Source organism: Astatotilapia calliptera, chromosome 18 (genome assembly GCF_964374335.1).
Source record: "Astatotilapia calliptera chromosome 18, fAstCal68.1, whole genome shotgun sequence".
Classification (NCBI taxonomy): Eukaryota; Metazoa; Chordata; class Actinopteri; order Cichliformes; family Cichlidae; genus Astatotilapia; species Astatotilapia calliptera.
This window is the reverse complement of record NC_137439.1, coordinates 15,791,402-15,819,089: the sequence shown is the minus strand read 5'-3', so window position 1 is coordinate 15,819,089 and position 27,688 is coordinate 15,791,402. Positions and strand designations below refer to the sequence as shown.

At 40.3% G+C, this 27,688-nt stretch overlaps 2 protein-coding genes across 2 annotated transcripts in view; both read right to left on the bottom strand.

Annotated features, from left to right (window-relative positions):
• Positions 1–547: 547 nt before the first annotated feature.
• Positions 548–18,682, bottom strand: npc1 (Niemann-Pick disease, type C1). The gene is made up of 25 exons (XM_026149451.2): positions 18,494–18,682; positions 15,870–16,001; positions 15,607–15,713; positions 15,122–15,267; positions 14,758–14,925; positions 14,384–14,633; positions 13,427–13,509; positions 12,955–13,322; positions 12,132–12,358; positions 11,703–11,803; positions 8,941–9,043; positions 8,666–8,855; positions 8,246–8,428; positions 7,640–7,754; positions 7,051–7,178; positions 6,619–6,753; positions 6,407–6,496; positions 5,955–6,145; positions 5,689–5,804; positions 5,140–5,269; positions 4,852–5,037; positions 3,915–4,146; positions 2,776–2,889; positions 2,439–2,601; positions 548–2,354 (listed from the first exon to the last, which is right to left on the bottom strand). The coding sequence occupies exons 1-25, from the start codon at positions 18,569–18,571 to the stop codon at positions 2,272–2,274; spliced, it is 3,819 nt and encodes a 1,272-aa protein (XP_026005236.1). The 5' UTR covers positions 18,572–18,682; the 3' UTR covers positions 548–2,271.
• A 1,227-nt stretch (positions 18,683–19,909) lies between these two features.
• Positions 19,910–27,688, bottom strand: part of egfra (epidermal growth factor receptor a (erythroblastic leukemia viral (v-erb-b) oncogene homolog, avian)) — a 43,841-nt gene continuing 36,062 nt past the window's right edge. The window contains exons 23-28 of the mRNA XM_026148792.2: positions 27,177–27,323; positions 26,295–26,392; positions 26,014–26,181; positions 23,524–23,571; positions 23,307–23,400; positions 19,910–21,850 (exon numbers count right to left, since the gene is read on the bottom strand). Coding sequence (XP_026004577.1) covers positions 21,507–21,850; positions 23,307–23,400; positions 23,524–23,571; positions 26,014–26,181; positions 26,295–26,392; positions 27,177–27,323 — 899 coding nt within the window. The 3' untranslated portion in view covers positions 19,910–21,506. The remainder of the gene's footprint in view (positions 21,851–23,306; positions 23,401–23,523; positions 23,572–26,013; positions 26,182–26,294; positions 26,393–27,176; positions 27,324–27,688) is intronic.

Genomic DNA, 27,688 nt, shown 5'->3' with positions numbered 1-27,688 from the left:
GAACACTCCCTGCTCTCACGGGGCAGTGGATAAATAAGTCATGAGCTGGAGGATTGTGTGACAACAGTGCTCGACAGACAGTCACAACAACACATGCTGGCAGGAAGAAGACAGCTCTAGGTTTGGCAACTGCTTTCAAATGGGATGCGACTGTGACTGATGGCCCCCAAAGTGTTGGTGTTGATTTCCAAAAAGCTGCAAAACTTAGATGCTAAACAATCAGCTCCATTAAGACGTCTGTGTAGCTGTGAAATGGTGACATGCTGCAGAAAACTGATTCACTGACTAATTAAAAGCACTGCAGGACCGCTTCTCTGCAAACCATAAAAATTAGGTCACTTCCACTACATAACTGAGAGCGTGGATTCAGGCGCCACACAGTGGTCAGTCTGAGCAGCCTCAGCTACATTTACTGAGTGGGTTATGCTACATTAACGTCTGCTACAGTTCACAGCACTGAAAATAATGAAGAAAAACAACAACAAAAAGCTACATCAGCAAGATTTATAGCATATACTCTGAAAACAACATGAAGTAGGCTCTGCAGTATTTTTAAAAGTACTATTTATTTTATTTTAAAATATTTAGAAACTTAAGAATCCCAAAGGTTTGTTAAATTCAGTTTTGACAACAAAATTCATCATTTTAGACGCGATTAACTGTGTTAAAGCACAGCTCTATTAAAAGAAAACAAAAACACCACAATTCATTATTAATGATTACATCAGCTGTGCAAAAGCATTCTTCATATCCAGTTCAAATTCCAAACAATATCACTGCATCACTAAAAAACAAACATGGAACCATAAATGGGAAGCAATGGGAGGTATTAATGGTGTCAGCAGAGTATACCGTGGGTGTGGAAAAAAAAAAAGAAAAAAAAAAAAGTTCACCTCCTTTAGTGGAGAGACGCCGTCACCCGTATCAGACGTGCTGTGACCTGGGTGAAGCAAGTGAACAAGGTCCTGGAATGTAGTTACAATTTCAGAGTGCCCACAAATTAGTTGTTTTTGTTTTTAAAAGGACACCAGAAGGAATTCTAAGACAGTAATGCATGGTAACAAAACTTTAATAGTTAAAAATCAACTACATAATAAATTAAAAAGGTGAAGGGATGACTCTAGATGAGCACAGCACAATAAGTGTATTTTAATTCAGTCCTGTGAAAGCTTTTTCATGGCTGAATGTGAAGCCGCATCTCTCCACCTTCTTGGTGCAACACGTTGCACTGTAACTGTATCTAAACACTTCAATATAAAACCGTTCTAAGCACCATGGCTCCCTTTGCACCTGGCATCAACATGCATTCTGGCTGCATTTAAGTCCAACAATCCACATCTGCAGTCGCTTGAGGCACTAAAGATAAATAAGCAGGTTTGAAAGTAAAAAGCGACAACTACCAATGTGGAAGCAAACAATGCGGAATGCACATATATGGAATGTTTTGGTTGGGCTCTGTGTCACAGTGTTTCAACACTGATGGCGTTTATATCCACCAGATGCAGAAAAAGTCCTCTTTCTTTAACGCTGCTGCTAAGCATAGTTTCTGTATTGCTTTGTTAAACCTGATTAACCTTAGAAAATGTTTACACGCAGCCCACTGGGGTCAAATCGCTGGAATTGGAAAATGTGGTGGATCATTATTTGCTTGATGTGTCGTTTTGTGTGATGTGAAGCTGAAGTTATGATTCATGCTAATGCCAGATATCATAAGAGCCTGTGATACCATTATCATCATTAGCTCTAATGTTGTATAATATCAAATAGCTATATAAAAGTCCTGCTTTGACAAAATCCATTTACATGTTTTTGTGGTTATGTACATTTATAATAAAAGTAACCAATATCACCCTTTTTCGTTTTCTCGAATCAGAACCACACGCACCATTTGGAACTGACTGAGGGTTTGTCTGTAAAATGATGCCGGGGGTGGTGAATCTCCCACATTCAGACTGGCAAAGTGTCTGTTCTGTGGTATGTTGCTCAAGCTTCAAACTCTGAAGTCATACTTATCCTGTAGTGTGAGTAGGCGGAAGAGGAAGGAGGAGGATTGGTGGGATCCAAAGTCTTCGGAGGAAGTTCGGTAAGTATGTATTCGGGCAAGGCCTCTGGCGCTCCCATTCCCAAAGTATATTCCTGAGTGAAATCCATGCATAGTAGTGGCAATGACGACGAGTGCGTCAGTGGTCACAGAAATTGCTCGCGCTCACACCCACGCATGTCGCTCACAGACAAATAGTTAGTTCATTGTTCACTGGCTCAAGCAAGCTGCTAGTAGTTGAGTAGGCGCTCCCTTTCTGTGCCAGACCAGCTCTTCTTAGCAGCAAACACCTTTGCTTTGTTCACTGACGGACCTGTGAAGAGTCAAACACGTTAAAGTCAGTATAAACAGCCTCTATATTGGTGCACTTGTTTCTTCTATTTACCGCATTACTGACCTATATAGCTGAGCAGTACAGGGAGGAAGATGAGGCCGTGCGCCGCCCCCAGCAGCACTATGGCCAAGTACATCCTAAAATAAAAGACCTGGAAGATCTGCGACTTGGAAAGTGCCAGGATTAAGATGCCTCCAAACTTTGTTAATGTGATCCCACTGAAAACCTGCAGAAAGAGGAAAAAGTTACATGAGGCAGTGATAATTAAAAGTAAACGTGACCCTTTCATCTAGCAGTTTTTTATGCGCTGCATTACCAAAGTGCCAAAATTATTCTTTAAGCCAAAAGAGATCATAATACGACGCCCTCTTGTGGATTTAATGAGAGGTGAAAAACTTACTGAGCTGCCCATGTGAGCTAGGGCCTCCTCAGCACGCTCCACTCTGTTGTTCTTCACACTGACGGTGAAGGCTCGCACGATGTGACTGCAGAACTCCACCGAGATCCCACAGCTCTGCAACAGAGGACAGGAAACACCTCAGCACCACCAACATGAACATTCAGGAGTTCTATTCTGTGTGAGGTTTTCTAATCTTTTTTTTTGTGGTTTTTTTGTGTGTGTGTGTTTTTTTTTAAATTAATACAACATATTACTTTGCCAACACATCTGCAAACCTTTAGGGACACTGTTACATTGCAAAGACAAAATCCCTGATTGGAGGACTGAAAATGTAAACAGTCCCAGTTTAAAGGGTACAGCGTGTGAACCAGATGCAAACAGGAACAAAACTTGACTACACCTACATTGTGTTCCGTTTCACCTATTCTACAGTAACAATTGGGGAAACAGTGGCTGGAGGCAGCAGCACAAAATGACATCGGCCATGGCAACCTTGCTTTTATATACAAATATACCGAGAACACAGTCAAGCTGGCAGCCACCGGAATCACTGATTGCAAAGATGTGTTTGCAATCTATAGGCGTTTAACAGTGAGAGAATTCTTTGGAAATTTGTCTCACTGATTGCAGTCAGACTGTGATTGTTTGAAGACAGGTTGCCTCCCACAAGGCAATCTGTGCAATTGACTCAAGTAGCTGCTGGAACTGCTTACAATGAGTTGCTGGATGTTAAAGTTTAAAATAAATAAATAAAGAATTCAGTGCAATCACTGGGCAACCACAGATTCTACTCCTATTTGCAAAAAAAAAAAAAAAAAAAAAAAAGGCATTTTTCTCCTACTGTGACTGAGCTATTAAAGGTTATATCTTTAATAATATCACAAAAAACAACACCTATATAAAACACTTAACGCTCAATGAACCAGTATATTAGGATTAGTTGTTACTGTATTGTGAAAAGCATGCAATAGAAAACAAAATCAACAAAATCTGGGTTTAAAATACAAAGCTTTTTGGTTTTCCACTGTATTAAAGTGGATATTTTGGTTAAATGATAGACTTTCACATGATTACAGTGTAAAACAGGCTCACTCTATCAAACCTCAACTCCGAGTCCAGTGAATTCAAGGTGCTCTTACCATAACCAGGTTCACAAGTGATACTGCATTGAGACTGATGTCCCACAGCCACATGACACCGAACATGTTGACCAGAATCATCGCGATGGTAATGCTGACCAGCACGCCTGCCCACAGCTCGAAGCCCAGCAGCACCGTCGTCACCACAAATATGGCTGCCAGCGAGACGCACAGGTTCAGGATCGTGTCATTCATGATGGTGAGGTACTGCTCGTAAAACACGTAGAAGACGCTGCAAAGGAGGAGAAGACACATTAGTTAGCAATAAACTGTTATCTCAATAGATAAAAGAGTATGTGTTTAATACTTGTATTGAAATATTGGTCTATATGTTTAAAAACAACAAGGAACTGTCGCTTTATTACATTGCATTTTTAAACTAGTTACCAATCATCCTGTTCTGACAAACAGCAAATGTAATTTCATAAAAAAATAAAGTGAAATTTGTAGAGAACAGAAAACGCTTTAATGTCAAACATCTGCATTTCCATAAATGTTAACCTTTCACTGCATTATTCCTGATTCTCCTAGGTAATATTTTTATATTTTGAATTGACCCTGAGGTGCCGTACCCATTTTATTTAGCCCCCACTCCTGGTGCTTCCCACCTGTTTTTGTACTTCGTTAATGTTTTATATCAATAACTTATTGCATTATTGTGAAGCACTTTGGTCTACCTTTGGTTTTAAATCTGCTATATAAATAAAATTGTACTGTATTGTATTGCAATGTTGTTTTCTTTGCTGTGTGTTTATCTACAACCTACTTCCCCACCTCTGATAACCCTAAAGTTTCAGTTCAAAAAAATTCAGCATACACCACCATAAACCATAAAACAGCGGCTGAAACTGAAAACTTTTCATTTGGAACAAACTTTAATAAAGAACTATAAAATGATTTATATATATGCGCGGCAGGTTGATACGATAGGTCTTACCTGTAGGCGAAAACTTTGTGGTCCATGGACTCACTGATATTTTTGGCCAGGATTCGAGCCATTTTCAGAGCCTCTACATAGTCTGGGGACTCCTTTAGGATGGTGTGGTAAGTCATGAAGTACGTGGCTCCTACCCCTGTGTTGTTGGGATACAGGTCAACTGCGGCAGCATAGGCTGCATGGCCACTAGAGGAATATGGGAAGAAGTGAAACATCATAATCCACAACAAAGTTGGTACACCGTGCTTTCAATAGAAGGAGGAGATGTCGACAGAGCTTTAAAATTACCCTTTTCCGCATTTCAGGTTGGGGTTGTCAGACAGGAACATGGGTAAAAAGTGCATGAAGTCTTCTCCTTCAGGCCTCTTTTTTCCACTGGGAGTCATCGGCCGACAGGATACACAGGACGAGTTCACCACTGGAAAAATACATCAATCAGTACATATAATTCTGCACATTTATTGTGACAAAAAACACAAGAACAGAAAACTAATAAAGTAACAAGTGAATGTTTTGGAAAGTCTGATATACAACATAGAGGTGATTAACATACAATATATACAGATCACACTGTCAACATTATTACTAAGATTACCATTATCATCACCATGGATACAGATTCCTGCACCTGTTTTTTGTTCTGAAAAATGTAATGCACCTTACTTTAACTGTTTAAGTTCTTATATTGCCTTGTTGTTTTGGCATGGATTATACGTTTTACAGCCATTGTTTCATATGAAGAACTAGAAATAAAAACCTTTGGCCAGACTGGCCCATTGTAACGGCAGAGTTATGGGGTTATGAAACAAGCGTTCAAAGCACTGAATAAAACTTTACCGGAGGCATTGCAGAAGGCCCCGGTGGTGTTGTAGTACCGACAGCAGGTGGACTGAGGCTTCACCCAGTCAAAGTAGTCATCCAGCCAGGAGGATGGTGTGCTGGCAATGCTTGTGCTATAAGCAGAAGAACAAATAAATAAATAGCTCTGGCATCACAACATCAAAGCAGACAGGTTTCAAAACCTTTGCAGGATCTAAAGTTTAGCAATTGATATATTAATTTACACAAACACTTAAACAGTTGGATCAGGAGCTCAGACTTACTAGTTGCTTATAAGTGAGGCTGTGTAGACCTGCTGCACCAGGGAGTTGTTGTTACACCCCACCCCTCCACACACAGCATTCTGACCCTCTGGGCTACTGTAGTTGAGACCTTCCTCTACCACAAAGTAAACAGGTGCTCCAGTGTGGAGATACTCGCTCATGTTCTTGAAGTACTGCAATACATACGAGTCCTAGAGAGAAAGAAACTGTCAGAGCTGCCCGCAGGAAAAAGGATGTGAGACAAGATATCGTGCTTGTTCCATGCCCCCCCACACACACAGCTGTGAGAAATTATGGCACATTACATGCATGATTTAGCTTCCTGAATGACTAAGCAGCAAACTAACCAGACTACAAATTTCAATGTCACTGCTGAATGTTGCTACAATCAACCTGTAGACAAACTTTTCCAAAAGTATCAAAATGGTTGAAATGGTGTACATAAAACTTACATCCGGCATGGATAATTTCTGGTCCAGTCCGATCTCAACTTTATTCACCACAGCAATACTGAAGGAGAGCATTCCCACAAACACTGCCACCTATAAATAACAATGATCATGAATGCATGCTCATGATAAACAATTCTTCAAATCAAACCCAAAAACCTGTTTTTAGCTAATTATTAAAAGGCAGGCGTGCATGACTGCACTGAGGTACTCACTATGACCGGTCGCACCCACTCTGTGAGGATGAATGGGGCGAAGACTTTCTTGAAAAACTGGAACAGGAAGCCATCTGTTTTGATTTCCTGTCCTTCTGGCAGCGTCACGCAGCAGCAGATATCAAGTCGATTCCTCTATTAGACACAAACAACAAAGCATTTGATAAGTGTACGTTACCACTACTGACCTAGTCTGAAACTATCAAGAATATGCACTCAAACATTTGTTATTGAGATTCAAATACACTCCAAACTCCACTAGGAAATTTGAACAATAAGAAGAAACATCACTGCACCAATTTCATTTTAAATCTCCTCAAAATTAGATTAAGAGTTTGCTGGGACTGAAACTTTCAGCTTAAATATTTGGCAAAACATCTCCATAAACCCTCAGTCTGTAAATCTCTAACTCTGTTCATATGATCGTCTCACCTCTTGCCTTTTAGCGTCCAGACCGAGCAAGCTGACAAAGCAACTGATCTGCAAAAGGAAATCAATAAAAACAGCCAAGCCAGCAAACATGGAGAACGTCCTGACTGCTGGCATGCTGGTCAGCGCTCCTGGAAAAGAAAAAGAAAAGAATTATTTTATCAGTATGTGACTCACCAGGGCACTTTGACACATTTTGTGGCCATGGCAACAATTCGGACCCAAAAAAAAGCAAAAAAAAAAAAAAAAAAAAAAAAAAAAAAAAATTGTTCCAGCTTTTAATGCCTTTGATAAGTGTAATGGAAACAAACACTATTAGAATCAAGATTCAGACAATCAGCGTTACACAGCCTTGGCATACAGTCAGAAGAGTGAAATAAATAGCACCGTCACTGCCAAGTGACTCAGTTGTTAGAGATTTGAAATAGTCCCATCAGTACAAACAGTGTTACAGAGCATTTATTATACAATCACTGTTGTATGAACACTATGTCAGGGTAGGTATTGATGATAAAAAGAGCAGTTTGATCTGAGAGCTCTCTGTGTACTTGATGTAGTAATAAAGGAAAATGTAATAACCGATCTATTTTACCCAGGAAGAAGGCGACAGTCTCAGAGAAGGAGGACAGAAACAAGCTTGGGGCGATGTCTCCAAGAATACGACCGATCTGCTGGTGGAGTTCTTCCTGTGGCATCCGCTCATCCCTCTGTTCGAAAATACAAATGAAGAACCAATTTAGTACACGTAGCTGGTACAAAAGGGACCCATTTTTATTTACAGCTCCATTTTTCTATTCTTGGACTCACCAGAGTAGCTTAACATGATTCACCGTCCGAAATAATCCTTATTAATCTTACACTGGGCTTGAGCGCAGCCCCTCAGTTCATCATCCATCTGAAACATGCCATCTTATCTCCCCTTCTATTTAGACCACCCCCTCTTTACTCTGATTGGTTGTCAGCCTGACTGACCTTTTGGCAAACATGGATCACTTGCAGATAAGCTGACCTCATTATCTGAACGTTTAGTTATGCTTATAAGAAAAAACCCAAACCAAAACAAAACATAATAGAGAGACAGAAAATTGGACAATAATTTATATTTAATATTAATAAAGGTCTAGAGTAGCACCACATTATATGGCAAACCACTTGTTAATTATGTGTCAGTTTAATGGACTGGATTGAAAGAGCTTACCTGGTATGTCTGTACTATGATAAAGATGTTGTCCACTCCAACAGCCAGCACAAGGAAGGGAATGACCTCAATCACAATGAGCGTTAGTGGGACACCACAGTAGCTGAAGATCCCCAGTGAGCAGGCCACAGAGCTCAGCACAATCAGGATACCTGCTATACCCAGGGAAATCTTAGAGTCCACCTGTAGGGGCAAAAGTATAAAAAGCCCATTATGTGCACACTTTATGCACGACTAGAAAAAAAGCTGCCAATCATGTTGATCCAGTTTAGCTAAATTAAAGTCATGTGTTAAATTCTATGGTCACAAACAGGAAGGAGGAGTTACAAAGCATAATGTGTCAAACTATTTCAGGCATGGATTATGTTCACTGATCATTAAAAGCACATGCACAGTGAAGAGAAAGAATTTAATTTTTACCAGCACTCTTCTAAAGCTGTGGATGTGACCCAGGGCCAAGGAGATGTAGATGAACATAATGCCATAGCTGAGGACCACAGTGCTGATGTCGCTGTTGCTCTCTCTGTTGATCTCATCTTCAATGCTCCTCTCTGCACTGAAAGCGATGGTCAGGTTGGGGTTGCTGAAGTTCTTCATAAATTTGATGAACCTGAAATGGAAGCAAAAAACCCAGATGTTAACGTAGGAGCAGCATCTTGAGCTACCGTGAGCTTATTGATCGTTTGTTGTCTCACTCGTTTTCCCATGCCCGAGCTTTCTCCAGTCTGACGGTATCATTCAAATAGTTGTTGATGGGAAAAGTGATCACGAGCGCAGTGGCATTGTTGTAGTTTGTGTCTGTAGTGGGAAAAGAAGGAATACAAAAAACAAGATGCATGAACCACTTAAAATGCTTCTCATTTATCAATCATAATAATTAGGATTACTGAACTGACAGTTATTGCTTAATGTTCCTTTTGAAAAAGTGTACAGATTAAAATGGCTTCTAAATTACATCGTCACACTTGGCTGAAGACAAAAATGGGAAGTTGTTCTTACTTTTGATTTAGGCTTTATTTGGATGCAACATTTCAGATCTAGTAATGCTCCATATTCTTGCTATTAGTAGAGATGGCACGATACCACTTTTTTATGTCCGATACCGATACCGATATCATAAATTTGGATATCTGCCGATACCGATATGAATCCGATATAATGTTTTTTAATCAACAAAACTGTTTTTTAAAATATCTTGCTGCATTTTGTGTAAGTTCATACTCAAGTTTAAAACAACAACTACACTAAAGCTATTCTGTTATACCTGTATGCAAAAAAAAATATTTCATAGTTCAGCAATACTGATCAATCTAATAAACTTAGACCTACACCATCCTCCCTATTCTGGTATTTTAAAGAGTACTTAGCGTAAATATTAAGCAACCTAACTAATAGGGTTCCAACTCCCAGCAACAACAAAAATAAATAAATAAAAAATAGGGAACCACCCCTCACGCTCCACCTCATGATGCTTAATCAACGTAATCAACCTTAATTTGATGCAGTGTGGAAAAAAATGCACAGAAATCAATTATTTTTCAAGAAATATTAAATAGATTCAACATCTTTCTTCAACAAAATTGCAGACTGCACAGATGGTACCTTCCCAAAGGAAAATGTACTATAGCTTACTAGGGTATATATATATTAGACTTAATAGTCACTATATACAGTAATTGACTTCTATTCATTTTACATCAAATTAAAACTTTGGGTGTCAGATAATTATTTATTAAAAGCTAGACATTTTAAATGAGAATAAGAAAGAAAAGTATGTCTTTGTGCCCCCTTTTCCCAGTTAATGCCCTATCGGCCCCCCTGGCTAAACTTTGCTAGATCCGCCCCTGCACAGTTACCAGCCGTCAGCTACGTAGAAAAAGATCCTGGTGTAGAAAGAAATATTAAATAAATTGTAACAACAGCTTATCAAGCTTAAACGTGCTGCTGTTGTTCAGCCGCTGGTTTGCTCTTTCTGGCGCAAAGTGGGCCAAAAACAAACAAGAGAGACTCACGACAGAAAAGCCGATCAGCTGATCATTAGCAGTTTCACGATTGAAGTAGCAGCCGGAGAGCGAGAGGCAGTCGCTCGTTAAGCTTAACGTGGGAATGCTTTACAAACATTCAGAGATGGACTTACACACTTGCTTTACTTCTCTCGGGATAACTTTGTTGGAGATGAAATGCCGGGTTGCTAGCGAAGCTCCAAATGCTATCCAGACCACCGACAGGTCCCGCATGCCACAGCCGCTCTATCACGTGATGCATACTGCTCCGACGTTCTGAGGCGAGTTACGGCGTGTTGCAAGTTTTGTGAGGTGCTTTCGTGATATTTAATGGATCGGATTACATTTTTTATTTTTCTCCGATATCCGATCCAGTAATTTAGGTCAGTATCGGACCGATACCGATACGTAATATCGGATCGGTCCATCTCTAGCTATTAGTACTTGAGTCATTTGTTTTTCATTTTCTAATTGTAGTACAAGATCAGTTCTAATGATGTTGCACTACACTATAATAAATGCAATGCCACAGTTTATTCTGAATCAACACTACTACAACTGCAACATAGCCCAACACCATCTAAACCTCGCCCCGATACTTGTCTCCAACCTGAGCTGTCCCCTCTAAAGTTATTACAAAACCCATCCTTCCATGGTAACTCCAACAAAATATTACAACATAAAATGAATAAAATAAAATTAATGTAGGTATAAATGAATTATATAATCAGTCATTTGGAAGGCCAGACATTTTCTTCTACAACAATCATGCACTGTAGTACTATTATTATTATTTTTTAATTTACCTATTTATATATTTTATAACTTAACACCACTGAAATTTAGACATGTTATTTCCCCCGTTGGATTTTTCCTGCTTTTAACTTACACAGAATTATCTCTCTCTCTTTTTTTTTTTTTTCCATTGTTTGTTTTGTATGCATTTCATGGCACTTTTTTTTTTAAAAAATCTATTCCATTATTTTATTATAATTTCTAATCAAATTTTTGGCACTTTAGGCCCTCCATACACTGCTACAAATGGAAAGTTTATACGCAGAGTACAGCGAGTGATCAAAGACCAAAGTGTTTCTTTCAGCGCAGTAAAACTCAATAAAGGAATAATATGAGAAGCTGTAAACCAATTATGTAACTACTGTAGGGGAGAAAAAAAAAACAAAACTATTCCCACAGTTCTGGGACAAACAGCAGTAATGATTTGCACTTAGAATTGCTTTTCTATGAAACGTGTTGCATGCAACTTAAAAGTACAATTTCATTAAAACAAAATTCGGAATTGGTGAATACGCAAGTTTCCCCCCCCAATGCAACAGTTTAACTACCAGGGTGGCGTCCAAACAACTTTTAACATACAAAGCTGTGCCAGTATAACCCCCATGCTCTGATTGAAGTTGTGTCAAACCGAAGTCATGTGAATATACTTCACAACTCACCATCGTATCCTCCCAGTGCAAGCCAAGGGAAGACAGGGCCACCAAAGGTGCCTAAACAAGGGTCATGTAGCATAGTGGTGTCGTTGAGGGAAGCCGGTGCACTGCACAAGCAAAGAGAAAACAATTATGTTAAAGACAACCGTCAGTAAGGGTTTGCAGAAATCTGCGTCACATAAACATTTATTGCACATGACAGCGAATGAGGAAGTTTGAGTGCACTATTTTAAGAAGACACTTTTTTCAGTGACCTCAACTGCACAAAGGAGATTCTTGTTAACTGCAGGTGCCATTTTTCAACTGTTGGTTTGCTTTTTTTAACTTTTAAAAATATTTCTTAGACATTTAACACAAATGTGACAGCAATTAAAACAAGCTGATAAGAAAAGTAAAGGCTAAATCTATCAATAAAACAGATACAAATACTTTTACCTGACACAGTAGAGGAAGTGGTCATGATAGTCAGCCCAGATAAAAAATTCATCTCCCATTAAGTGATCCAGTGTAGCGTGGCTGTTCTGGAAGTAGTTTAGGACACTAAGAATTGTACAGTTGTCATTGTACGGAGCCAGAGGAGCCAAGCAGATGTCCTTCAGGGTAACGGATTCTTGATTATATGAGGCTACGAGGCCTTCAATTTCAAGCTGCAGATCCAGGACCTGGTAAGTTGAAAGAAAATGGAAAAAGAAAGGAGAACCTTTTAACCACCGTATGAAAAATTTGCTTGCTTTTCACGTGCAAAGCTTCTATTTTATCTAACAAAGGAAACAGTGACGTTGTTACAGAATTTACACACTGACAGCATTGTGGCTCGGTGGTTAGCAATGTTGCTTCATAGCAGAACGGTCTCTGGTTGAAAACCTGCGTGAGTCTGCATGTTCAGCCAATGCCATTAATGTGGAATATATTAGCCAAGGATACGCTCAAAACAGAGACACCATGGTGCTGTATTTATTTATTTATTGAAGATAAGAAAGTCGCTTGTGTACATTGGGAGAGCATTAAATCATATCTAACCTCATTGAAATATTTGGATGGTTCGTTAATACCTTTTGTTTAAACTTCTATATAGTTTATATGTGTCAAAAATTGTCAAAGTAGACTGAACAGGCTTCCAAAATAAACCAGTGTGTGAATGGGTGAATGACTGAATGTAGCGTAAAGTGCTTTGGGGTCCTTAGGGACTAAGTAAAGCGCTATACAAATACAGGCCAATTGTTTTGTTTTTTTCCAAACCAGTCTGACTTCAACTCACCTGATGCAGGAGCTCTTTGTTCAGAACCGAACCGAATGGGAAAGATCCTCCAAAATACGGATTGTAGGTCTCATTGAGCTCGAGTGGAGTAGTTATGATGAGCTGCACAGTTCTAAAGAAAGGTCCAAAGTGTTTGTCGAAGTAATCCTTCTCTTGACGAGCTTGGCTCTTGGGAGATGACCAGAGCTCAACGGGGTCGGTGGTGATGCGCATGTAGGCCAGGCCCCCAGCTGAGGCTCCCACCAGTACCAGGCAACAGAAGAGGATGAGAAATGGATGCCTCACGCAGAAGGAACCCCAGGAGCTGAAGAGCATCCGCAGGCCATTCTCAAAACGCTCACCCAGCGTTTCACAGCATGATGCATTTACTGAAAGGTAGGAAATACCTAGAACTTAGTTTGGGCTGTGTGGTAATTACATCAAGACACATTTGGAGAAATTATGCAGTCTCAATGACATTTCATAGCTGTACCTTGATCAGGATCATCACTGTTAAGTGACAGTGGGTTATTACTGTCCAAAATGGGGCCATACTCAGATGTGATAGCTCTTTTCCTGCAAAGAAGGACAAACATACGATATCATCCAAATCTGTTTTCCACTATGAAATATATTCAGCTACATTATGTACTGCTTGACACAGGACCCAACAGTATACAATCAGAAAGATTTGTTATTTTAATTATTCAACGAATTATAAGATGCAGTTACAATTTCAATGTAAAGCAAGGTGCAAGGCACTCCGCCCCCCGCCCTTTTTCTTTTTAAATTTGCCTGATCAATTAGTTTATGACCTTTTGCCTGCTTAACTTCAGAGAGTGGCATTTGCATTTGGAAGTTGCGACTAAATGAATTCTCAGGGCAAGTAAATCAGACAATTCCTATGCTATAAAAACAACACCGGTTCCTGCTCTTTTCATATGAATGTTTGAGTGAATGAATGAGAGAGAGAATATCAGGAGTGGGATAAACAGTCTGGTAAACTTATGGGAAAAATAAAATGAATCACAAAACGTGGCAACTTGAAAAGGCTCGAGTTCCAACTCAAGGCAAAAGTGGTGGATGCTTGCAGGATCCTTTGAACAGTAGTGATAATTTAAAAGAATCACATCAACTCTTTGGACAGACAAACGCAAAATAAGCATGAGTGACGATGTATTTCCCCAGATGAAAACCAAACCATAAGCAGAAAAACAAAAAACAAAAACAAAAAAACCTGACAACTGAAACCAGCTGCAGTTAAGGCCTGGCAAAGCATCAAACCTCTTCACACAGTCATCGCCTTTACCCATCATGCGCGTGCAGTCAACCCTCAAGGCTTATCTCGTACCAGAAAAACCCTGCTTAACCTTCCTTGAAGTGTGTCATCATACAAATCTCTCCACATCCAACTATACAGTGTGTGTTCAAAGCTAAAAAATTCCATTACCTGTAACACCACACTCCCAGAAGAACTCCAAAAAAGATGAGCAGGAAAGCCATGTAGGAGATCCACATGATGACAGCCATGGCATCGATACCAAGGATGGTCCATGGAGGCGGGAGCAGTGGAGGTACGGGTTTCGGGCCGCAGGACTTGGCGCAGTCCTGACAGGAGCACGGACCTGAACCATCCTCCAGGCTTTCGTTACAGGCGTACGTATTGTTGTTCATGGGAGTGTAACCAGCCAACGGGACATCTAGAGTAAAGACATTGCACATCACAGGACAACAGAGGGATCAGACACTTAAAAATACTCAAGCTCAGAAAACTACTGCTTTTGGGGAAAAAAAAAAAAAAAAAAGTACTTGAAAAATACTGACCTGTGAATTTTGGATCGATGGGAAAAGGGGTCTGTTTATTCTCGGTATTGAACATGAACTGGATCCAGTTGGTAGCATTGCATGCTTCTGCAGTCTTGCCACACAGAAGAGATAAGGCCTTCACATTGCTAGATGGTGCCTGGACATCCTTGCATGCATTGTACATGGCTGGCAGAAGTCAAATGACATAATTTTAAAAACAAGGCAAAAAACAAAAAGGTGGCATATAAATAATTAAGTCAACTCCAAATTTAAATGTTATAATTATCAGTCACCAAAAATGAAACAATTACACAAGAATTTGTATAGAACTGATCAAGCTCCCTACTGTTACAATACTGGGAATTCTGGCTAAAAACCTCACCGTTAGAAAATGTTTGTCCAATATAGTATTGCACTGCCATTACGTCTTTGCCAGTAATATTGGTGACATTCATAAACTGACTCTGGTGTGGACTGCAAGTCAGCTCACAGAAGAGGTTCATGAGATTGTAGAAACACGCCGGGCACCTGCAGGCAGCCGCACAGTCAGACAGAAACAGGGAAACAGATTTGCTGCTATAACTCACAAAATAATAAAACAAGTTAAAGTGTAAAAGTCTGTAAAGGTTTCTTGGAGAAAACAAAAGTGTGCTGACATAAAATGAAATTCCTTTGGCCTTTGAGCGAGTCCATGTCTAAATCAATTAACTGGAAAATGCAACGTTGACACTTGAAACATGGAAGACTGTCAGTATGCTGTGTGCCACTGCAGAGTTTATCATCAGAAATTTTTTAAAAAGGGAACAACGATGCCAAGTCAAGCAGGTCATGTGTTCTGGCAGTTTATTATATAACATCTTTGCGTACCGAGACAGGAACTGAAGAGGCAGCTGGAGACTGCCTTTGAGGGTTCGCAACTGGTCAACGTTGCAGCAGAGACTTTTGTTTCCATAGTCGTACCCAGGACAGAGCTCCTTCATATTCAAACACAAAGAGAATGACAACACTTTATAAGAAGATTTCTGTAAGAGGAAACCTGTGGGATGCTTTAGGTGTCAAAAAATGTGAGCAATAAGAGAATAAACCCCCCCCCCCCCAAAAAAAAAAAAACATCAAAGGGCTGTACGTACAGTGAGAAGCAGATAACCATCAGGTGGTAGTGGCTTAGGTGGACCAGTGTAGTTGCAGTTGTACTTTTTTCCAGGCACAGGCGAGTTACCGCACTCACCGTACCACACGCAGTGATGGGCCGCAACATGATACTTGTAAAACAAGAAAATCAGAAGTCATTTATTTAGTGATCGCAGCGACAACTGCAGTGCAAGTTTATGCTCGTTTCAGCTGCACAGTCCAGTACAACATGTTTTTTGTTTTTTTTAACTCATGTGACTCAACTTCAATTTTCACCAAGTGAGGATATGGTCAAAACCAAGAGGGCAAAGAGAAAGCCCAGACGCATTTAGTTTCTCTAAAGGCTACAGCAGACCATATGACTTTGTAGACCAATGACCTGACTTCCTTTAGATACATTTCCGCCTCAAAGACTTTCAGAGTGAGTGTGCTTTGAGGGCTGCAGAGATTTATGAAAAAAAAAAAAAACACCAAAAAACTAAAACTGTGATTAAATGTAATTGATAAAAGTTTACAAGATTAAATATCAACTCAGGATGTTGGAATGAGACTTGAAACAGTGGCAGCAGTTAGAAATGCTAGCACTTACACAGTGATTTTTTTTTTTTTTTTAATTCGTCTCACTCACTCTCAATCACTTTTTTCTATAAGGTCTAATATTCACACACACCAACTTAAACTGGGGTTCAGCATTGTGCCCAGGCTGGGGCTAACTGGGGAATCGATCCACCAACCTACCTCCTGAGCCACAGCAGAAGTGGGTGGCCCTTACGAGCGTTCAAATATGTGTGAAAAGAGACCACCCCTTAACAGAGCCACATTTATGCATTCTTGCATTTGTGTTTGAGAGTAATGAGAGTTCATCGGTACATGACTGCAGATTCTCACTTCCCTTACACAAACGCAAAGAGTGGCCACATTTGTCTCTCTCCATTCCTCTCCTGTCATCCCTCCAAGAGGGTGAAGAGCTGAAGTGAATAGAGGGAGGTTTCCTTGCTTTCACTCCTCTCCGCCAGCTTTTCCTCCAGCAGACTGTGTGACTTTCATTGAAACTGCTTAAGGGGATTTAACAAATTTGGATGCAGACGACATTTAACAGAGTTAAATATCAGACCGGGTCTCATTTCCTGTGTTTCTAGTATCTTGTGCTTTGTATGTCTGAAAATAGTCACTTCACTTCTGCAAACATGTTTTCTTTTCATCTGGTATTTTTAAGAATACCCTTTGAAAAGCAGACAGACACATTTCTCAGTTTTTGTTTTCCAATCAGTCAACCATGGAGAGATACTCTTACATAAAGATTTAAAACTAAACTTTTTTTTTTCTGTTTATTCAGCATCAGTGCGCTCTCACATGCTTTTTGCTTTCCGATGAGTAACTTAAGGAAGTTGATTCACTTACTCCACAAACTTTTATGGGAAAGCCTGTCACACTTTGTCCTACTCGTGTCTTGTGGTGCGAAGATGACACTTGACATTAGAATATCACTAAAAATTGAAAGTGCAGCCAGAGCTAGTGACCAAACTCTGCATCTATCAAAATTAAGTCTTGTTAATTCAGGGTAAAAAGCAAAACTCCGCCTGGGAATATTCAGAGAAATTCACCTCAACTCAGGAGCCATGCATACTCAGAGCCTTTGCTAAAATACTTTCAGCTTCATCCACAGCAGCCACAAATCAATACTCTTTCACTGATTTTGACATTCCTGCTGCTTCTGTCAGGATATCTTATCCTAAAGAGGTAATGATTAATCAGATTCTGGTGTTTTAGCAGGATTTCAAAAAAGTGCAGTCAGTGGACTGACCTAATTACATCATGAGGAGAGCAAACAATGCAGTGACAGTCAGGAGCTGGGAGGCTTAGCATTATCTACATCTGATTAAATCACAGACAAATTCTTTTTTTTGTCTGCTTTGATCAAAAATCCTTTAAACTGATCTTAAATTATTTTATGGGTATTTCTTAAGGAGATGCAGTAATTTAAACGTTTATCAATACATGCAGAAGTTGAAGCTGGCACACAAAACTGTGCTTTTTTTTTATGTGAATTGATGTTAATCTCAAAATAAACCCCAGTAGTTTCAAGTCTCATGAGCGTCTGTATTCTCTCAGTGCACCATTTTTTTCCAGCAGCTCCGCGGTTACTACATCAGCTACATGACGTGTAGTTCAAATACTTGATACATCCAAATAAAAAGCGAATTTTTCACCACAGCTATTCCTTCTAACTAGCTAGCTTTTAACTCGCAGGTTTTGTTCACCCTTTGACAGGCTTGAGATTTTAGCGACATTTATCATAGCTGTGATGACATTTCGGGAGCCATTAGTCAGCACACAAATCTGGTTTCGACAATCGCTGAACCTAGAACCTGTACACGCACCGCCGGTCTCATGTTAGTCCGCAACAAAGCAGCAGTACTAACCCCAGCTATATGTTCAAACCGACATTAAGCCAATTATCGTCTAATATTGTCTTCAATATATGCAAAATAGGGTGAATACTTTTAATAGCTCAACTCAGCCTAAATCCGAGTTTCCCTCGACAACTGATAAACAAACACTAGCTACGCCTGAGCTGAGTCATTAAACAGTCACGAGAGCGGTGACGTTAAATCAAACTTACCGATCTAAAATAACCCTCGGCCAGGAATATAACGAGGAAGAGCAGACTTAAGAAGCTTCTCCCTGCCATGAGCCCCATCTCGGTGCCTGAAACGATCAAATTCAACTGACTTGCTCAGGTAAACTTTACATTTCCTCACAACTGTCTTCTTCTTCTTCTTCTTCTTCTTCTTCCTCCCAATATTTATTTGGGGCGGAGATAAATATTTATCCCAGCGCTGCCCCCTAGCGACTAAGATGACCCACTGCACCACGAAGGCCACGAAAGGAACTCCCCCATTTAATTTAATAATCCCGTTACCTTTTTTTTTATTGTCTTCACGTGAATTCACATGATTAAACTAGGGATTAGTGTTCTTGAGTCAGATACATTTGGGTTGTAGTGATAGACATCTCCTTGCTTACATAATAAATGATTTACCTTATTTTAAGACAATAGAAAAATTATTTAACCTTAGCTTATAAGGGGAAACCATATATACCTTATAATAAAATCTAACATTTTTTAACATCTATGGAACATATCATACAGTAGTCAATCATCCGTATCAGTTTACCACTCACAGCCCTACCCTGACCTATGTCATAAATACAATCATTAAAAAAGTGACTGTACTTTATGTAAATATGTGTGCCAAGAGTTTGTTTGTTTCAAGATTTGTCCCGGGGTTGATGTGGCATTCCTTGGCCTTCCTTTTCCCAACTATTTTTAAACACTGCCAACCAGGAAGTGAGCATTTCTATTTTATTGATACCACAAACCACATGTGTTTTCAGCATTCCTTTGAAACACACAAGTTTGAATATTTTACCAAAACAGGGTAGAGTTCTGGCTCATGTGTCACCTGAACAGCTTTATATTACTGTTATAATTATGTATTCTGGAAATGTCCAAAGACAGGACAGAAACTTCAAGAAAGCAGAGGATATTTCCACATTTCCCCTGAAGCCAAACGATTTAATTTACCTTTGATCCTGCTGTGATGTTAGTGGCTCTCTGCAGTCGCAAATCTAATTTAAATAATTCTTTCCTGCAGGCTGACGTTTTAATTTCAAGTTTTTCTGCCCACAACCCAGCAGTCATTACCTTATCTCATGTCCTGGTACTGCAAGAAACCTTTTGTGTTTTTTGTAATGACTCTGTTTCCCTTCACATTCCTAGTTTTTGAGGTCCACCAAAAGTCGTCTGCTAGGACAGAAAAAAGTGCATAAGCGACATATAAACCTGTAATTTGTTCTGCCAAATAAATTGAATGTTTTAGTCTATGCACACAGCTAAAATTCAATCAAGAGCATATCTTGATGTCCGGATCTCTTTAAAGCTGTGAGCAGAACACCTTAATGCATCGTTGTTTCACTAAAACAGAAACGGGAAAGCATTCAGGCTGCACTGAAATAACAACAAACAGGAGACATGTCCATAGAAAATAAGATTTATTCATTTACACTTTTGAATGAAATAATCACAATTCAGGAATAAGTGCATATTCACATATGATATGACAAAACTGTGTACTGAGTATAAATTACAGGCGACTATGCCGGGTTATATTACAGCATACACACTGTTACCTGTACATGTACCTGTGTAAAATCTGCAAAGGTAGGTTTACAGGCTGCTACAAAACTATATTCCCTTAAAACTAGGAATAAATATTTGTGAGGCTTAATGCTGCTGCAGGACTAAAAAAGGCTTTAAAGCTAGGAACAGATTCATAGATGGACTGTCAACATTTTTTGCGAAACAACAAGGAACCAGCCAAAGGGGTTCTGGTGATAATAACAGACCGCGGGCGTCAGAAACATTCATCTCTAAAATATGTCCCAGGGAAGTGCAACTACTGCTACAGTTCAAACAATTTACTCAAACGGCCTAAGACAGGTCAACCAGCATTTCAAACATGGTACAAACAAGACAAACGTACTATATATGTAGATCACAACTGGTGCTGCTGAGATTTTTCCCCAACTTGTCTATCTATGATGTGGTTTTTGCTTGCCCAAAATAAAAAAACAAAAACAAAAAAACCCAGCTGTTTTCTGAAAAGTACTCAGTCATGAGGGCTACAAATGACTTCCTTAATACTCAGACTTTAGTATGACACACTGATAAAAAACCTCAGACTATCTCGCTTTGTGGGTCTCCACAAATATGCTTCATGTTACAAGAACGCTGCCGATTCTGAGCTACAAAACACAGCAGGACGAACGGGAACATTTGCTGTATTTACCATCACATTCTCCACATAGTTACGACAGGGAAAAACAAGAAGCTCAGCTCTCTTGTTCTATGCCAGGTGATGCGACAGTCTTTTTTAATACATACAGAATTAATTTAGAACATAAAGATCACACATTAAAATGACAATTCACCAGAATTCCCCTTTATGCCGACTGTACATTCCCTACATTCCAAGGTATTTGACTCATCCTCTAGGCGGGGTGCCAAAGGAATTCTGGGGAATCTTTAAAAAAAAAAACTCCCTTTAATCTTTTTGACTTCACCACAGAGAAACAGCCTCTAACTAGCGAGTCTACAATGCATGTACCTCAAGTTGTGTTTTTGGGTTGCGCTGCCCGCTTCGGCGTTCTTGAAATATTACCGGAGGTGTTTACACGCTTTTAATAGCATTCCTCCACCAACACATTTGGATCACAACATCTTTTGTGCATAGCATCTACACATTTCTACTTCTCACATTTTCAGAAGAGAGTTTCTCTTCCTGTCAGGAGGTACGTCACAAAGGTGGAGTCTATCTGGTCTCTTAAGGTCAGCTGAGACATGCGAAACAACTTTTGTCGTTCTCATTGGTAGTTTGGAGGTGGTGTGAAAAAAAAAAGTCTTTGGAATGAGACTGGTTTAACTTGAAAGCATGCCAACAATGCTGCTCAAACTGTCAGCTGACTCCATAAGATAGGACAGAGTAGGGTGGTACCACTCAGCAATCCAGCCAAGATACTGAAGATAACGCCTTTCATAAGTAGTCTCTTATTTCTTGTCACATTCCACTAAGTCAGTCCGGGCCCAGGTACTCTGCATTCTCCGCTGCCGGTATGTGTCCATTGGTGTGGGTCTTGAAGGTGGGAGTGAAATCCTGTTGGTAGTCGGGGTTGTCTATGCTTTGCTGAGGCAGGTATTTCTCAATGCTGTGGACCGTGCCGTTTGACGTGAGCGGGAGGACGGCCGGGGACAGAATCTCATTGAGATATTCTGGTCCGGCGGCCCCGTTCTTAAAGTAGTTCAGGTATTCTGTCTCCGTATGGTCCGAGGAGATGGTGGGAAGAAGGGTGCGAGGTGGACCGGGATGCTGATAGATAGGATTCACCACATCTGAGATGGGATTCTGGTTCATGTAGCCTGCAAGAAAGGCATTTACATTAACGAGGGCACCAGACAATTTCTCTGATCATAACAGGAGCGCCGCATATTTTAGGGTATTTATTTATTTAGATCAACTGACTATTTAGACATGGCATGAGTGAAGGCTAAAAGATGAGTCATGACATGCAGCAGAGACCCCTGGTTTGATGCGCCACGAGCTGAAACCATCAGTGCAGGTCTTTTCCGAAAGCTCCCAAATAATGCTGTAATCTTTACGTTGAGCTATTTGCATATATTAGAGCTATTTCTTATATTTTGTAACTTATATTATTATATATATATATTGTATTATTTAATTTAGTTCAGTCTGTTACTGTTCTTATTACCTTGGAGCCACTGTAACCACATACCTTTCATAAGGATTAATAAAGTATTCTGATTCTGAAGACAAAATGCTACAAATCTACAAATCTATGCAGAAAGGCATTAATAAGACTCATTTTATCCAACAAAGAAAGTCTTCTTTTTCTTGTTTTTCTTCTTCTGCCTCTATCTCACCTTGTCCCTATCATCCTCATCATCACTAACCCTCTCTCCGTGTCCTCTTTCATTACATCCACGGCAGCTCCATCTCTCACATCCTTTGTCCAGTATATCTACGATCCCTCCTCTGCACATGTCCAAACCATCTCAGCCCGGCCTCTCTAGCTTTGTCTCCGAGCCTGAGCCGTCCCCCTGATGCACTCGTTTCTAATCCTGTCCATTCTTTTCACTCCTGATGAAAATGTTCAACTCTGCCACCTCCGGCACCACCTCCCTTTTTTTTGTCTGTGCCACCGTCTTAAGACCGTACATCATAGCAGGTCTCACCACCATCCTGTAAACCTTCTATTTCACACTGCTGTCCTTATCTCACAAGTCACCCCTGACACTTGTCTCCACCCACTCCACTCTGCCTGTACTCTCTTGTGCACTGTCTGATCTTTGGATGGTTGACCCCAGGTATTTAAAGTCAGCCCCCTTCGCTACTCTACTTCTCACATCATCCCTGCTTCACCTGCCTCCCTCTCATCTCCAAAGAAACTGGGACATGAATAGGTGTGGCACGTCAAGGTTGATAAGCATTAAAGACACATATGCAAAAGCCTTACAACGTCTGACAAAAAGAAGCGGTCAAATCCCAGTGGAGATGGTAATAATAGTTGCTCATAAAATCTAATGCCTGATTGCTAAGCAGTTCTCATTTTAAGTTCCCCACTAGATGTTCTTGGGCTAAAGATCTGAGTGGTAACACTAATGTAACTAGTAAACAATACATGGGTTACTGCATGTTCTGCTAACAGCATTACAGGAAGAGGGGGGCAGTACACTTGCTGGCCACTAGATGTCCCCCTTCCTCACTTAATCACCCAAAGAACACAGAGGCAAGCCATGTTGAGATTTCTCTTGAACTAAATTAAAAAGTAATGGCATTTAGTTGAAGTTTACTAACCTGGAGACGGCTGGAAGGCTTCATCGAGAAATTTGTCTGTGGGGTCTGGAATATATCGCAGGGCCATGCTTCCATCTCTGCTCGGGAATCCGTTCTGTAACAAAGAGCAGAGGTTTTCAGGGCTGTGGCACTCCCTGTGAAAATATTGCAAAGAGGCCAGCACAAAGAGAAAAATCCTTTTCTTTACAGGTATAATAAGGGTTTAATGCATTCTCACCAGTAAGCCAGTTCTGCTGTGGCACGTCCCGATGCTGCTGTTGAGGCTCTGAAAAATAGGTACGGCAAACGTTTTGTTAATCATCAAATGATGATGCCACATCAAATGCGACACAGGAAATTGTGTTTTATGAAGCCATAACATAATTAAATAATCCTCTATAAACCATAAAGCAGCCACTGAGTGAAGAGGAAGGTTTAACATTTTATTAAGCAGGCATAAGGCACCGTACAAAGACAGGCTGCTTTGTTTAGTTTCTTTTATTCTTATTTTTTGTTACTGCATGTTTCTTTTGGACACAGGGACGGCAAGTTCTCTCTGAACTGTGACATGAACGTGTTTTTATGGTCCCCGCGAAGTTATAGCTGCCATTCTTAGTACAAGCTGATAGGGATCAAAATAAACGTTCGCCGTGCAGATTCATATGGATTCAGACAATCTGACAAGCTTTGCTGTGTCCAAATCAAAGGGCTGTGAGTGGCATAAAACCATGAAAAATGGGAAAACAGGGAAAACAGGGTGACAGCTGTGGCAATGCAATTACTTTCAACAAGAAAAGGAAATTAAATACGCTGAAGCACTGACCATGTGGGGAAAAAGAAAGAAAGAAGGCCTTACTGGGCCATGTCCCAACAGTAATATTACAAAAACAGACCTATTCTGAAGTTTTATTGGACAGAAATAAAAAACAACAACGGGAAAAAAAGGCGCCTGTAAAGGTAATCAAACCTGAAACCTCATATGGACTAACCAGGCTGTCAGTGGCCGGCAATAATCCCAGGTAAAAGAGCCAGACCTACGCATGGCCTTCACTGAACCTGCAGTAGAAGAGTTCTGCTTATTCCACCTTCATCAATCACAGGACAACTGGGAGGAAACGTGGGAGAGGCGCTGATTAAGGAGGGCGAGTGGGTGGCAGTCACGACAGGCCAGGTAAACAGAAGCAGGGCCGCTGGGGTCAAAAGCAGCCTTTTCCCACTTCAAGTCAGTAAAATGAGTTAAATTCTGTCTAAACACCTCTGGTAGAGTTTAGCAGCTGCAGCTCTGTTTCTCCTGACTGAAGGCATGAGCAATTGTTTTCAACACAGTAAAAGAAAAAAAATGACTGTGTTTATTTCCATCCAGACTCACAGGGTAATGATTTATGCCGAAATCTCATTTCCCCAAAACACAGTTAACACAGCACAATTACATTTTCAAACAGTTGACTGCCTGTTGGTAAAGTGTTCACAGCTAAAGCTGTGTGAACCAAGAAGGTCAGTGTGAGTGAATCTGGTGTGGGTGTGTGTCTGTGGTAAACGCACCATTACATGGCTCATTAGGGGCCTTACAGCTCACAGCACAAAATACAGTGGCAATATTTTCCATGTGGATCCTGTATTTGTGTCAAAATCTTTTAAAATTAGAAGTGAACGTGCTGAAACAGGTCAGCAGTTCAGCATTTGGCTTCAGCCTTGTGCTAATAGAGGGACAGCAATATATATATATGTAGAGAGAGGATATATTGTAAGTATATAAGGGCTCTTTCTGTGTCTATAGTCATAATTGCATCAATTTTGCAAGATCCAAACCATGACAGAGCCTACACCGTTTACTGAGCCTCACTCACTCTTCCTGTTTCCCTTCATAAAAAATGGCAGATGCATCTCTCAGATCCTGGATTTTTCAGACACTGTTCATCTGCTGTAGACAAAATGCTTGAAGAAACAATTTAAAATAAGTTTTATTTCCCTAAGTTGCCTGTTATGTGTAGACAACACTGCCTCATCCCCTGAGTTAGGTGCCTTTTTATGCTCGAATGACACATTATTAAGTATTAAGAGGATTAAAAAAACAAAAAAACATTCCTTGGAAAACGGTCATGTACAAGGACTGGATTAAAATGAGTGAAAAAGCAGCCAATGAAAAACTTAATAAACCTTTCAGAAAGTCTGGAGAACTATTGCTCAAGATCACTTACAAAATTACAAGACAGTCTGGCTCCTTGGAAGGAAAATGTGATGAAATGAAGAATTGCTCAAGACTTTTGGACAGTACTTTAGTTCCTAGTATTCACAGCAGCAGTGACTTCAGCCTTTTGATTACTAGGTGCACACAGCACAGTCAGTTTGTGTGATGTTCACAAGAACGATAGAGTGGGTTTCTGGTGAGCTGCGTCACCTTGTGGGTGTAATAAGGAGTAATCACTACTCAGTGTGACACCAACGCAAGTTGTGATGATTTCCCGTCTCGTAATTACATCAGTTTTGATTTCGCTTTCAGTTGAGCTGCACTAGTTAAGCAGGAGCACGCTCTCCAACACTCCTAAGTTTTGCATAATTTCTAATGATTTTTAGTTTTACTCTTACAGGCCTGTCCTGACAAAGCAGAAAAGCTTCACGCCATTTCTTTTTTTGTGTAAGGATTGCATGATTTATGAGATTTCTCTAAAATCTAAATTACTGTAAACCACGTACAGACTTGATTTTACATTTCCATAAAGGGTCTTACTGTTGAGTGAATCAGTGGGGTGCGGGAGGTACTCGGGCTGCTGAAGAAGCCACGCTGTGGCACCAGATATTCATCAACATCCACGGCATCCTCCATGTCCTCCCCGCTAATCAGGCTGCGGTAGAACTTATTGTCTGAAGGACTCGGTAAGTGCATGCGGTCATCCCCCTAAAATCAAAGAGTTTACCCTTTTTGTTATACGTAAAAAATCACTGCTGCTCATCATCAGATATTCTGTATATTTAAGCAATTTTAAAGAAAGAAGTGGCTTAAAATTATACCTGGATGACAAGATAACGCGGTGGATCCCGAGCCATCTTTGTAAACTCCGCTATAAGTTCTCGGAAACGAGGGCGGCTGTCTGCATCAATCATCCAACCTGCGCACATGCATCAGCAGAGATCATCAGGGTGGGTTGACTCAGTAACATGAAGCTTTAAATTTGTGAGTACATTAGCAGACATAATCTGTAAAAACAGCAGGTCAGCAGGAAGCAGAACTGGGAAAGACGGATGATAAAGACAAAACTAGAACAAAAGCCTGAACCACAAAACAACTGCCATAAAATTTGAGTGTTTATTGAACATTCTGACGAAAAAAACTAAACAAAAAAGAAATTGCTTTGTATCATATTTGCTACATCACATCAATGATGTAGGAGTCTCGCGTATCAGATATGATACTCTAGGCCAGGGGTGGGGGAGCTCCAGGCCTCAAGGGCCGGTGTCCTGCAGGTTTTAGATCTCACCCTGGGTCAACACACCGGACTCAAATGATTAGTTCATTACCAGGCCTCTGGAAAATTTCAAGACATGTTGACGAGGTCATTTAGCAATTTAAATCAGCTGTGATGGATCAAGGATACGTCTAAAACCTGCAACACTCCGGCCCTTGAGGCCTGGAGTTTCCCACCCCTGCTGTAGGCTGTACAGGGGTAACATAAAAAACAACTGTTTGCTAAAGTGCATTATGTCTTAAAAACAATAAAACAAATGGTGATGTAACTAATTATTACTTTTTCCTTCCTGATTCATTTGCTGTTAACTGTCACGTGTGTTTGTTCTGGAGGAAACAGACAAAAAACACCCCCCAAAACAGACTAGTAATTACTGCAGCTCTTACATAAAGTAATAAATGCACACGGGTTTTGTACACGAGCTTACATTTCACCATGATCATGTAGACATCTATGGTGCAGATTGGTGGCTGAGGCAGGCGTTCTCCCTTCTCCAGTATCCCAGCTATTTCACTGGCTGGAATCCCATCGTATGGTTTGGTCCCAAATGTCATCAGCTCCCAAACTGTTACACCTACAGTACAGAGACGAGGACAGATGGTAAATGTCAGTTTGATGAGCTGTCACTGACTTTGTTTTGCTCCCAATAAAAAAAAAGAAAAGAAAAAGAAGGGAAGAAATGAGAGTGACAGGATGTACGCTTCTTAAGTATTGCACAGTATCAAAATAGCTATGTTGACAAATTGGCTCTGCATGCAGGAGTGGGAGTGAGCAGGATGCCTCTCTGCGTTGGAGGAACTGAAAAAGGGAAAAGGAGAAAAGGAAGCCCGCCACTTCTTCTAGGGTCTGCTGATGCTTTTGCCATACTGAGCGGAAAGCATGATCAAACCCTCGGGGAAAGAAGATTTGGAAGCTGGCCCACAAAAAAAGCTGTACTGT

Coding starts and splice junctions, on each gene's coding strand:
- npc1 (XM_026149451.2), bottom strand. CDS start 18,571: ATGGGGCTCATGGCAGGGAGAAGCTTCTTAAGTCTGCTCTTCCTCGTT. Junction 15,268..15,606: donor CCTCTTCAGTTCCTGTCTCG/GTACGCAAAGAT, acceptor GGCTGCCTGCAG/GTGCCCGGCGTGTTTCTACA. Junction 6,146..6,406: donor AGAAATTATCCATGCCGGAT/GTAAGTTTTATG, acceptor CTTTCTCTCTAG/GACTCGTATGTATTGCAGTA.